Source organism: Phacochoerus africanus, chromosome 7 (assembly GCF_016906955.1).
Source record: "Phacochoerus africanus isolate WHEZ1 chromosome 7, ROS_Pafr_v1, whole genome shotgun sequence".
Classification (NCBI taxonomy): Eukaryota; Metazoa; Chordata; class Mammalia; order Artiodactyla; family Suidae; genus Phacochoerus; species Phacochoerus africanus.
In genome coordinates this window covers 22377638-22390657 of record NC_062550.1, presented here as the reverse complement: position 1 = coordinate 22390657, position 13020 = coordinate 22377638, and the positions used below count along the sequence as shown (strand labels likewise).

The 13020-nt window shown below is 39.1% G+C and overlaps 1 protein-coding gene across 8 annotated transcripts in view; it reads left to right on the top strand.

Moving 5' to 3' along the window:
* TESPA1 (thymocyte expressed, positive selection associated 1) overlaps window positions 1–13020 on the top strand; it is a 138125-nt gene that overhangs the window by 25627 nt on the left and 99478 nt on the right. For 7 of the 8 annotated variants that reach the window (XM_047786834.1, XM_047786835.1, XM_047786833.1 and 4 more), the window contains 2 exons: window positions 722–1530; window positions 2842–2935. In XM_047786834.1, coding sequence (XP_047642790.1) covers window positions 722–1530; window positions 2842–2935 — 903 coding nt within the window. Of the gene's footprint in view, window positions 1–721; window positions 1531–2841; window positions 2936–8750; window positions 9185–13020 lie in introns of those variants that run through there. The other variant, XM_047786837.1, reaches the window with a different exon arrangement.

The window sequence follows — 13020 nt, the reverse complement described above, 5'->3', positions numbered from 1 at the left end:
TATGTGCTGGATACATAATCAGATGTTAAATTCTGGAAGAACAGTCTCTAGGCAAGAGGAACGGGATCCTTTAGGACACTTAGAGTTTAATGGATATACTGTTTATAATGGCACTTTGTAACTATAGATGTGCACATGAAATACCAAAGGATACTGTTAAGATGCTTGAGATATAGCCTGAGATTCCCAAATTCTCAAATGGTGCTGATGCTACTGGACTACTGCCCACACTTGGAGAAGCAATGTTTAGTAGAAGTAATACAGTCAATCTCAGTTTATCTACTCTGTCCATTGCCTAGTAATTGCTATCCCTCAAATTTGCTGCTACCAGGAATCCTTCTATAACTCTAAAGTTTTCCTACCACCTAAGAAAATAATGTTAATTTTTCCCCTTTTTAGTCATGTTTGTCATCCAAAGCAAACACTATAATAGAGACCGTTGTATACTGACAGCAGAAAGGATGTGCTAAATTAATATATAGAAAAGTTTCTCATCCTGTATAGAATTAATCTTTAGACTGCTTAGATTAGGGAGTCGAAAAGTCAAGAAGCTCTAGAAAGGAAATCCCAGGTGTCAGAAATCTAAATGGGAGAAAAACAGGCAGAGCAATTGACACCATCTTTCTGAATTTTGAGCTTTAGGGAGATTATTGAAGGGAAAGACTCAAGAAGTAATTTGCTAATGACCCCTGGGCTCACTTTCTTCAATCCTTGTCTGCAGGCAGATTTAAGCAAGTGCAAACACTGGCCGTCACTGCTGATGCCTTCTTCTGTCTCTACTCCTATGTGTCTAAGACACCTGTCCAAAAGTTCACACCATCCCACATGTTCTGGAATTGCAACAACGCAACTGATGTGCCATCCATCAAGATTCTGACCCCAGAACCTGAACCTCACTCACCCAGAGAGCGCCTCCGGAAAGCCATCTCCAAAATGTGCCTGTACACATGCCCACGAGATCGGCTCTCACCACCTGACAACACCCCTAAAAGGAACAGTTTAGACCAAGTGGTGTGGGAGGTGATGGACAGAGTGAGAGGAGAGAAGTTGGTCCTCCAGCAAGACCCTGGGTTTGGGCCAGGCCCATGGGGAGATCCTGTGCCCCCTGTCAGGGATACAAAGCTGCCCACTTCTTCCTGTCAATGTGTCCTCTGCCCTAAAGAGGAAACACAGCAAGGGATGTCTACAGTGCAAGCATCAGCACAAACTTGGGACTCTAACCTCGGGATACCCTGTTGCACACATTCTCTGCCCAGAGCAGATCTACAGTGGAATGCAGACCCTGCTCAGGTAAAGAGAGAGATGTGGGGTCTACAGGCCACCAGTAAGGAAGTCCACTCAGCCAAAAATGAGACCTTCTGGAAGAGAAAGAGCAGAGCAAGAAAGAGCCTGTTTCAGAAGAATCCCATGGGCAGGAAGGTTAAATCGCTGGACCTGTCCATCATCCAACAGAAATGGAAACCTAGCCAAGAGAAAACAGAACTGCACCGATCTCTAACCCAGCAGCTGCAAGACACTTTTGACTTGGAGGTGAGTGGCTTGGAAGTGAGGGGGAGGCTGGCAGAGAAAGTCTCTGGATTCTAGCCCTTGAGTAAAGGAAATCCATGTTCCCATTCCTTGCCAGATATACCATTTCTTGAATTACATTCAGAAATCTTTGGTCTTGAGATAGAAATTGATGGAAGATAATATGAGAAAAAGATTGTGTGTGTGTGTGTGTGTGTGTGTGTGTGTGTGTGTGTGTGTGTGTATGTGAATGACTGGGCCACTATGCTATCTATACAGCAGAAATTAACACAACACTGTAAATCAACTATATTCTAATAAAAAAATAAAGTTAAATAAACCTTTGGGAATGGGTTAATACAGGAGGAAGGAGAAAGAGAAATGGGCCTCATTTCTCAAGAGCATCCAGGTTTCTAGCACTGTTTTTCTAATTCTTCATCCAATCTGATCGTTAATGAAGCTCCTCATCAAGTACACCTGCCCCTATCGTTTGTGGGATCTACACAAGAGTACAGATAGAGGCCAGTTATACACTAGGCTAAACACTGTTAAATGAGACATCTTCTCTTCTGCCTTGACAAGTATGTAATCATAAAGACCTGGAAGTTCAGGTTCCAATCTGGAATTTTCACTCTTGGGACTTCAGTGCTAGAACAAGGCAGTGGGGGCGGAGCTACTCCCCAGCCCCGGCCTGTCTCTTTCTCTTCCCATGCCCAGGTCGGTCCTGTACCCTAAGGGATTTCGCACACACATATGTGAACACCCCAGCCTGCATATCCAAACGCCACACACCCCCTGCCCACAGACAAAAGCATCCACTGGTCGTCCACTCAGGCCAGGGAGTGCAAACTCTAGGAGAAAGGCTGGCCCTTGAGAAAACAGACACCCAGCAAACCAATGTATTTCTCTAAAATAGGCTTGAGGATATCTGAGTAGCATTTGGGGAGATTCTGGGTATCCAGAGCATGTTCTAGAAGGAGTCATGCAAGATCAAAATGCACACATCCTCCAAGTCCACCAACTCTTCATCCTGTGAACTCTAACATTCAGGATTCCTCTTGCCAGGGTCTAGAGATAGCAATGCCATCAAGTGCTGGTGTCTCAAGAGAAAATTCTCAAATCCTTGCCACAAGAGAAGCTTTAATGATTTGCATGGGTGTCCCCTCTCTTTGGATGTGGAGCTGCTCCTGCCTTCCTCACTACCAGGTTTCTAGCACAAGAGAAAAGGCCAAGGCTCTCAAGTACACTCAGCCTCCTTCCCCTACAGCTACCTGCCAGCTTCCACCTTTCTCCACCACTGGCGCTAACTGAATTCTGCCGGGGTCTTGGTTACAGGTGCAAAGCGACAGTGAGGAGGAGGAGAGCCATTGGCCCAGCAGACCCAGGCACTCCCACTTCTACCAGACTTTTGCTGGCAAAGACTCAAGAAGTAAGTGGGCCTCTCTCTTTCTCTCTGGTTCTCAAACCTGGCTGCCCATTGTAAGACCATGGGAGGATTTTTTTAAATATTCACAATGAAGGGTCCCACATCCTGCCTTCTGATTCAATTTATATGGCCTGGACACCAGGGGCTGGTTTCTAAGCTCCTGAGGTGATTCTATTACAGCTGGGTAAATACTTCTTTAGATCAGTCATTCTCCGACTTGAGCCTCAAAATCAACTGGAGGGCTTGTTTAAACTACAGATGGCTAGGTCCTAACTCCCAGAGTTTCTGATTAAATAGGTCTGGACAGGGCCTGATAATCTGCATTTCTAACAAGTTTTCAGGTGATGTTGATGCTGCTGGCCTGGCGATCACCATCTGAGAACTGTTGTGCTGTGGGATAGTCTGTGTAATCTTAATATTCAAAATGTAGTCTGCAGACCAGACATATTAACATCACTCATCATCATTTGTTAGAAATGTAGAATTCCTGCCCCTCCACACCCCAAGACCTGATGAATCACAATTTTATTAAGAGCCTTCGGCAATTCACTTGCACATGGGAGTTTGAGAAACATTGTTGCGGTTGTGCCACAGGTAAGGAGCAACCATGGAGATTTACCCCAGCACCTGCTTTTCTAATTAGCCCATATCATTGGATTTAGGAAAGATTCCTCAATGTACCTCACAACTATGTTCATTTAGGCTCTGGAGTTCCTTTCTGAAGCTAGGGTTTGATTACATAGCTCTCCTTCCCTCTTACAAAAGAACAATGAATCTCACATAAGTCTTTCCTCCAGATGTGAAATTTGAGTATTAACTCTTTTAGAGCTGTCCTTCATGGGTTTTTTTTTTGTTTTTTTTTTGTTTTTTTTTACATTTTGGCTAAAGATTTATTATTAAACTAGGCAGAAATTAGTGTGTCCTGGTGTTCTGCCTTATCCCCTAGGACTACAGAGAAGATGGCCTCAGGGATAATGATTTTTCCAAGGTACTAGGAATTGAAATGTTTCTTGAATCAAGTAAATGAATCATCTTGCTTAGCATTCCCTCCATTTTTAATGTCTTAGTACTATTTACTGCACATACTACCCTGATAGCTTTTTGGATAACACCAGAATTTCACTATTACTGATCCAGAATCACAAAGGTCTTTATGACCCTAATTCCTTTCACTCTAATTATGCATAGTTTTAAGGCCCTAATCACTCTTCTTTCTCTCTTACACATTACCTTCATCTCTAGGTATATAGATTGTATACATCCATCGCTTACAAAAGAGGTAAATAGCAGAAGACAGCAATATACTATATGTTGAGTTTAGGATATTGAATCAAATGACCTACCCCATACTAGCTCAATGATCTTGCAGAAATCATTTAACTTTTGTTTGTTCCTGTGATACTTTGCAGGGACTATGTAGAGGTAGTGTAACACATTGGAATAACTTATAATATTGCTGCTGCTGATAATGATGATAATTTTAGAAAAGGTAATCATTGGAATGAAATATTTAGATCAGTGGTTCTCAATCTTGAAACCTTTAAAAAAAAAAGCTCTTTCCTGGACCCCACCCAACAGAATTAAATACAAATCTCTTAGGTTAGCACTTTGGGCATGATTGTTTATTCTTCTTTAAAAGCTTTCCTAGTGTTATCAGTTACCCAAAATGTAGTAGATTAAAGGCAAATGTATTTATTATTTCTCACTATTTTGTGGGTTTACTGGGGGGCTTCTGCTTCTCTCACTTGGGTTCACTTCCCCAGATGCTTTTGGCTAGTTGACTGGGCTGAACAAGAAGGTCAAAAATAGGCCCACCCGCAATGTTGCTGACCTTGGTGCTGAACCTCAGTCCCGAGTGTCCCCCCGTTGCTCTCTCCATGTGCTGAGTCATTCTTCAGTAGTCTAACTTGTCTTTCTTACGAGGATGTTCAACAAGAACTGAAGTTGCAATGCCTTTTTTTTAAGGATATGTTGCAGGTTGCAACGTGTCTCCTCTACCACATGTTATTGGTCAAATCAAATCACAGATTCAAAAGAAAGGAAACAGACTTTACTTTTTTAATGAGTGGCAAAGTCACACTGTGAAGAGGCGTGTGGGATGGGAGGGTTTTTGTGGTCATCTTTATAACAGTCTATCACAGACAGAGATTCTAGTGCCCGGTGAGGGTTAAGAATGACTAGTTTAATTAAAGAGCTTTATCCTTGCCTATTAAAGATGCCCTGAGGGTAGGCTCTCATTTTCAAACTCATCAAAAATCAGCCACAGAGTACAAAATTTGAAAGGGAAGTTAACTGCTAGATTTGTCAAATTCAAATGGAAAATGTGGAATATATACTCCACAGGTAGGTTCCCCTGCCAAAAAAAAAATTAATTTAGTCTAAAATACTAAACTTTGTTCAAATGTTATTTGTCCAGCAGATGTCAGCCTCACACAAGAAAATGCTAAAATGTCCAGCAAAGCAAGCTATACAGGAACTATGTGATTAATTATACCTTTCTAGATAATTCATGTGATACCCAAGACATCAGTTCCTCTCACAAACTTCTTCCATGTTTGACCAAAAAACAGTATACAAATATATTGGAATTCAGTTGCCAGGGAGGAATTTTCTGGGAGTTATCCTTTTTTTTTTTTTTTTTTTTGAAAGGGCCACACTTGTGACATATGGAGATTCCCAGGCTAGGGGTTGAATCAGAGTACAGCTACCAGTCTATGCCGTAGCCACAGCAATGCCAGATCCAAGCCGTGTCTGTGACTTACACCACAGGTCATGGTAATGCCAGATCCCCAACCCACTAAGCAAGGCCAGGGATCAAACCCACATCCTCAAGGATATTAGTCAGATTCGTTTCTGCTGTGCCACAACAGGAACTCCTGAATCATACATTTTAAATAAGTAACTAGATTCCATTTTCTTCAAGGGTGAAGGGATTTCATTACAGCAGGAGTTATTGTGCTTAGAGATGTTGTATTTCACTTATTCTAAGATATAAGTTTTTCTACATTTTAATATCTCTGAAGTAGAATGGGTCTAACAACTGGCAGTGTCAGCAGATATAATTTTGTGTATGTATGTATAATTTTAATAAGGATGTAAACTTTGCATATAAGTGTTATTAAGGAGGCAAATATATGTAATTAAAAGTCTTAAAAATGGTAGCTTATAAGATTCAATGAAACACAGTAACTTTAGAAATTAAATGCACTTAGTCTCTCAGGTAAATTAGGAGATGATTTTTGTAGGTTTTCCTTTTATGATTCCCTAGAAGAATGATAGATCTCTTTCACTGAGGCAGGGGATTACAGTAGTTCCCAAATAATTCCAATGTTCTATGAGTTGTTTAATAATCTTCTCACAAAGCTATAAACTATTTCTCTCAATCATCCTTTAAAAGATCACAAGGAGTGAGGAATAGCTATGAAATAGCTCAGTACTGCCAAGAGCAAAGACTGCATGAGAAACATGGGTAGAGAAATTCACTTATCACCATCAAAGGCAGAACTAGAGGGACATATATACTACCCCTTCCAGGGTCTGTCAGTATCTCCTAGGGTCCCTCCACCTAGCTCCAGGGATTAATCTACTACTTGTTATCAGGCACAGGAAAGGTGCAAGCATGGATGGAAAGTGGTAGCAGCATCTAGCCAGTCACTTGCCGAGTTGTACAGTCCTCATGTTGCACAAAGACATTCACTTGAAAAGGAAAATAAGGGTTGGAACTCAACTCTACTGAGTTTATCTTCCAAAATTTCAAGGGTCTTCATCTTCTGAGACGGAATTTCTTATTCCCCTAATTTATCTACATAAAGTGAGTGTCTTTCTGTAATTACACAAAGGCACTTTTTCTGTTAAAGATATGGTCCCCAGCTATCAGCTTTCTTCTCTCCCATGGTATCACTTAGTATCTGCCAGATAAGTCCTAATCTTCCTCCAAGTTCCTGGCAAAGAATGACCCTCATCATTCTTCATAATTTGCACCATGCTCAAGAATTTCAAATTCACAACCCTCTTACTGGTGCACTGTTGCTGTTAAAGTATTTGACCTTTACCACATTTATAAGAAGCAGGGTCAAGAAGGTTTCTATTTGTGTTTGTTTGTTTGTTTGTTTGTTTATAAGACAATGTATATTCTATTTGTGAAATGATCATATCTAGAGGTTTCGTTTTATGGTCGACTCTGCTGGTGGCAGTGGAAGAAGAGAGGAGCGTGATCGGTGGGGAGGCTGGTGCAGAGCATAGATAAAGGAAAAAGTTAGACTGAGACAATCCCAAACAGTGGGTAACTCAGTGCACTGTCTGTGAGCCAAGTAGCTACAGACTTGCTCTTTGACATAAGATCTTCCTATATGATAATATTAACAAACACATATATAGTGCTTATTACATATCATACACTACCCTTAGCACTTTATAGGAATTAAAAATCATTTAATCTTGTGATATAAGTTCCCCATTTTATAGATGATGACACTGGGCACAGTTATTTTTATACCAAAATAAATTCTGAAAAGTGACTATCAGATAGGAAGTATAAGGAGAAATGGGAAAAGGGAGAGGGGAGGGAGAGAGAACATCATGAGAATGTGATGATTATTTTTCTGCCTCATTTACAATTCTTACCAAGATCATTGTGGGTCTGTTGGGGAGATATAATTAAAAACAAAGTCTTCCGCCACCCAGAAACCCTCTTCAGGAGGATATAAGAGAAAGAAAACAGCTTTGTTTTTGAATGAGCACTAAACCAGAATATGATGTGCATCACGGACAATTCATAAAGAGATTGCAAAGACAGAAGGAAAGCTTATCCTCCTATATAGCCAAGAAGATACAACGCATTATATGTATGTTGTCAAAATAAACAATAACTAGTCCTCAGGTAAGAGGATTTGACAGCACCACTTTTCACATATAGTGTTTATCCTAGATTCTCCTGGTAACTGAAGTGGCCAACTGTATTAGCTAATTGCTTTTATTCAGTGGAAAAATAAATACCTCTCATGTTTTAATGGCATATGGTGGTTTTACTGTTGGAGCCAAGCACTTAAAATTAGACTCCTACCCTCCCATGAAGGGAGGTGGGGATGCCATAACCCTTAATCATTACATTTCAAATCAATGGCTTCTATATTCTTGAGAAAGACATTTTTATTTGTAATGGTGGCAAGAGGCTTGTTTTTTTTTTTTAATTTTATGTACATGTCAAAGAGACAAATAAACAACTTACAAGTTTTCTAAAAAAAAAAACATGCTTTAACCAGCCAGGTGAGTGTCCTGCCCCTGTGTGATACTCCTCTATGGCCCTGCCAAAGTGACCAGGCAAGCATAGACCACACAGGGGATGCTCCTTCAGTGCATAGCTCTGAATTTCTGGGTCCCACAAGTCTGAAACCATCAGCTAGACAGTTCTTAGCAGGCTGCCACCCCTAGGGCACTGCACAAACAACAAACTGAAACACTTCTTCAATCTTCCTGAGAAAAAAGGCATTTTTACTTGTCCTGAACTCAGCCTGAGGAATAGGCTTCAAGTTTATCACATATCCCAGATGCTAGAGAAGTGTCCTCAGGGAACACTGGCCCAGGGATACCATCTCTGTACTCTTACCTAGCCTTGTTACAGCTTGCCAATACCTCGATTATGGTGCTTATATACTCACCTGGACCTCAGATTTTTGCAGCATTTACTAAGGCGATACCTCCAGTGCTCTTGGCCTGGAAGCCTGAAGAGTCTACAATTACAGTCCCACTAAACTGTATGTATCAGCATATCTTAAAAGCTGCTGCCTGAGGGTCTAACTTCCAATCTACCCAAAACTAGGTGCTGACGAAGATCCCTTCCCCTGGAACCCTCACAGATTATGGCACACTCCCAACAACTGGGATTTATCAAGAATAAATCTGGCTGCTTAGACAAGCACAAAGGTTTGAGAGACAACCAAGAACTAGGGTAAAGTTAAATGATAAGATTCATCTCTTACACAAGGCCACTCTTTCAAGACTGAGAGACATAGCCATTTCACTTAACCAATAGAAACAAACACAGAGTCAAGCAAAAATGAGGAGACAGAGGAATATGTTTCAAATGAAATAAAAAGATAAAAAAAAAACAGAAAAAACCTCAATAAAGTGAAGATGAGTAATTTACTGCAAAAGTATTCAAAGTGATGGTCATTAAAATGCTCATCAGGAGTTCCTATTGTGGCTCAGTGGTAACAAATCTGACTAGTATCCACGAGGACACAGGTTGGATCTCTGACTTTGCTTCAGTGGATGAAGGATCTGGCATTGCCATGAGCTATGGTGTAAGTCACAGACACCATTCGCATCTGTGTTGCTATGGCTGTGGCATAGGCTGGCAGCTGCAGCTCCAATTTGACCCCTAGCCTGGGAACTTCCATGTGCTATATGTGCAGCCCTAAAAAGACAAAAAATAAAATAAAATATAAAATGCTCACCACACACAGGAGTGGATAAACACAGTGAGAACTTTAACAAAGTAATAGATAATAAAGCACAAAACAGAAGTCACAGATTTGAAGTATACAATAACTGAACTAAAAAGTACACTAGTATTGTTCAATAGCAGACTGGATAAAGCAGAAGAAAGAATCAGTGGTCTGGAAGACATGGCAGTGGAACTGACCCAAACAGAGCAGCAAAAAGAAGAAAGAATTTTTTTTACAGCAGAAATTGATGACATTGTAAATTAACTATAATAAATTTTTTAATTAAAAAAAGAATTTTAAAAAGTGAAGATGGTTTAAAGGGCCTATGGGACAACATCAAGAGGAAAAACATTCAAATTACGAGGGTATCAGAAGGAGAAAAGAGAAAGAAGATAAGAGAGTATATTTGAAGAAATAATGGCTAAAGATGTCCCTAACTTGGGGAAGGAAACAGACATCTAAATTCAGGAAGCCCAGAGTGTTCTAAACAAGATGAACACAAAGAGACTCACATGAAGATTATAAATAAAATGTCAAAAATTAAAGAGAGAATCTTAAAAGTAGCAAGAGAAAAACAACTTTTTATGTTTAAGCAAACCCTCATAAGACTATCAGCCAGTTTCTCAGCAAAAACTTTTCAAGCTGGAAGTGGCATGATATAGTCAAAGTATTGAAAGAAATAAATTTCCAACCAGAAACACTTTCCAGACAAACAAAGGCTCAAGGAGTTTATTACCACTAACCTGACCTTGCAATAAGGGCTAAAGAAATGTCTTTAAGTTGAAAAAAAAAAAAGGAGCTAATTAATAACAAGAAAACACATGGAAGTAAACATCTCACTGGTAAAGGTAAGTTTTATCTTTACTAATATATATAAAGGTAAATATATATTAAACATAGTGGATTAATCACTTGTAAAGCCTGTATGAAGGTTAAAAGATAAAACTAGTGAAAATAACTAGAACTAAAATAATTGGTTAAGGGATACACAAAATTAAGAACTATAAAATGTGAGATTAAAAACTCAAAATGTGAATGGAAAGTTTAAATGTAGAGTTTTAGAATGCATTCAAACTTAGCTTGCTATGGCGTTCCCGTCATCATGGCTCAGTGGTTAACGAACCCCCTGACCAGTATCCATGAGGATGCAGGTTTGATCACTGGCCTTGCTCAGTGGGTTAAGGATCTTGTGTCACCATGAGCTGTGGTGTAGCTCATAGATGTGGCTCAGATCCCAAGTTGCTGTGGCTGTGGTGTAGGCCTGCAGTTGTAGCTCCAGTTTGACCCCAGCTGAGGAACCTCCATATGCCATGGGTATGGCCCTAAAGAGACAAACAAAACAAAACAAAACAAAACAACCTTAACTTGCTATCAACTTAAATATATAAAAACTCTCAACAAAGTGGTCATAGAGGGAACACGTCTCAACATAATAAAGGCCATATATAACAAGCCTACAGCCAGCATCATACTTAGTGGTGAAAAGCTGAAAGGTTTTCCTTTAAGATGAGGAACAAGGTAACGATGTCCATGTGTACCACTTTTACTCAAAAAGGAACCAGAAATCCTAGCCAGAGCAGTTGGGCAAGAAAAATAAAAGGCACCCAGACTTGAAAGGAGGAAATAAAGTTGTCACTATTTGCAGATGACATGATTTTATATGTAAAAAATCCTAAAGCTTCCACCAAAAAACTATGAGAACTAATAAACAAATTCAGTAAACTTTGAGGATACACAATAGATATACAAAAATCTGTTGCACTTTTATACACTAACAACAAGCTATCAGAAAGAGAAATTGAGAACAATTCCATTTACAATTACATCAAAAAATAAAAATACCTAGAATAAATTTAACTTAGGATGTTAAAGACTTCTACACTGAAAACTATAAGACATTAATGAAATAATTAAAAAAGACACAAGTAAATGGAAAGGTACTTTGTTGTCATGGAGTAGAATAATTAATATTGTCAAAATTTTCATAATACCCAGAGCAATGTACAGATTCAGTACAATCTCTATCAAAATACCAAGGGTATTTTTCAGATAAATCAAATAGACAATTCTAATATTTGTATGGGACTACAAAAGATTCTGAATAGCCAAAGCAATCTTGAGAAAGAAAAACAAAGCTGGAGGCATCACAGTTCCTGTTTTAAAACTATACTGCAAAGCTATAGTAATTAAAAACGGTATGGCATTGTCATAAAAACAGACATATAGATTGATGAAAAAGATAAGAGAGCCCATAAATAAACCCGCAAGTATATGGTCAACTAATTTACAACAAAGGAAGCAAGAATATACAACGTGGAAAGGAGAATCTCTTCAATAAGTGGTATTTGGAAAATGGACAAGCATATGCAAAAGTATGAAACTGGACCACTGTCTTACACCATACACAAATATTAACTCAGAAGGGATTAAAGATTTGAATGTAAACCCAGAAACCACAAAAATCCTAGAAGAAAACATAAGCAGTAAGCTCCTCAACATTGATCTTAGCAATTTTGGGGGGGCTCTGACTCCAGAAACAATAGAAATAAAACAAAAGTAAGCAGGCGTTCCCACTGTAGCTCAGCAGTAACAAACCCAAGAGGATGCAGGTTCGATCTCTGGCCCCATTCAGTGGTCAGCGATGGCTGTGAGCTGTGATATAGGTTGCAGATATGGCTCAGAAGTGGCATTGCTGTGGCTGTGGCATAGGCCAGCAGCTGCATCTCTGATTCAACCCCTAACCTGGGAACTTCCATGTGCCACACTTACAGCCGAAAAATAAGTAAATAAATAAATTAAATAAAAATAAAAAAGGCACCCAAAAAAGTAAACAAATGGGACTACATCAAACTAAAAATCTCCTGCACAATGAAATCAACCATCAACAAAATGAAAAACTTATTGAAGAGGAGAGGATATTTTCAAATTGTATATCTGACTAAGGATTAATATCCCAAAATATGTAAAAAGCACATATAATTCAATTAACAAGAAAAACAAACAATCTATTTAAAAAGTATGTGAGGTCTGAATAGACATTTTTCCAAAGAAGACATACAGATCAGGTCAGCAGCCTCAACATCACTAATCATTAGGGTAATGCAAATCAAAATCACAATGTGATATCACCTCACATGTGTCAGGATAGTCAAAAAGACAACAAATATTAGGTGTTGGCAAGGATGTGGAGAAAAGAGAACCCTGTGAACTGTTAGTGTGAATGTAAATTGGTGCGGCCACTGTAGAAAATAGTATGGCAGTTCCTCAAAAAATTAAAAAGTAGAGAAATTCCCTTGTGGCTCAGTGGGTTAAGGATCTGTCATTGTCACTGCTGTAGCTTTGGTTACAGCTGTGGCACAGGTTCAATACCTGGCCTGGGAACTTCTGCAAGCCACGGGTACAGCCAAAAAAATTAAATTAGAACTAACATCTGACCCAGCAAATGCTCTTCTGAGTGTTTATCCAAATAAAATGAAAATGCTAATTTAAAAAGATATATGCACCCCTATGTTCATTGAAGCATTATTTATAATACCAAGATATGGAAGCAACATTAAGTGTCCATTAATGAATAAATGAATAAAGAAAATATGGTGTATGTATACAATGGAAAACTCAGCCATTAAAAAAAGAAATCTTGCC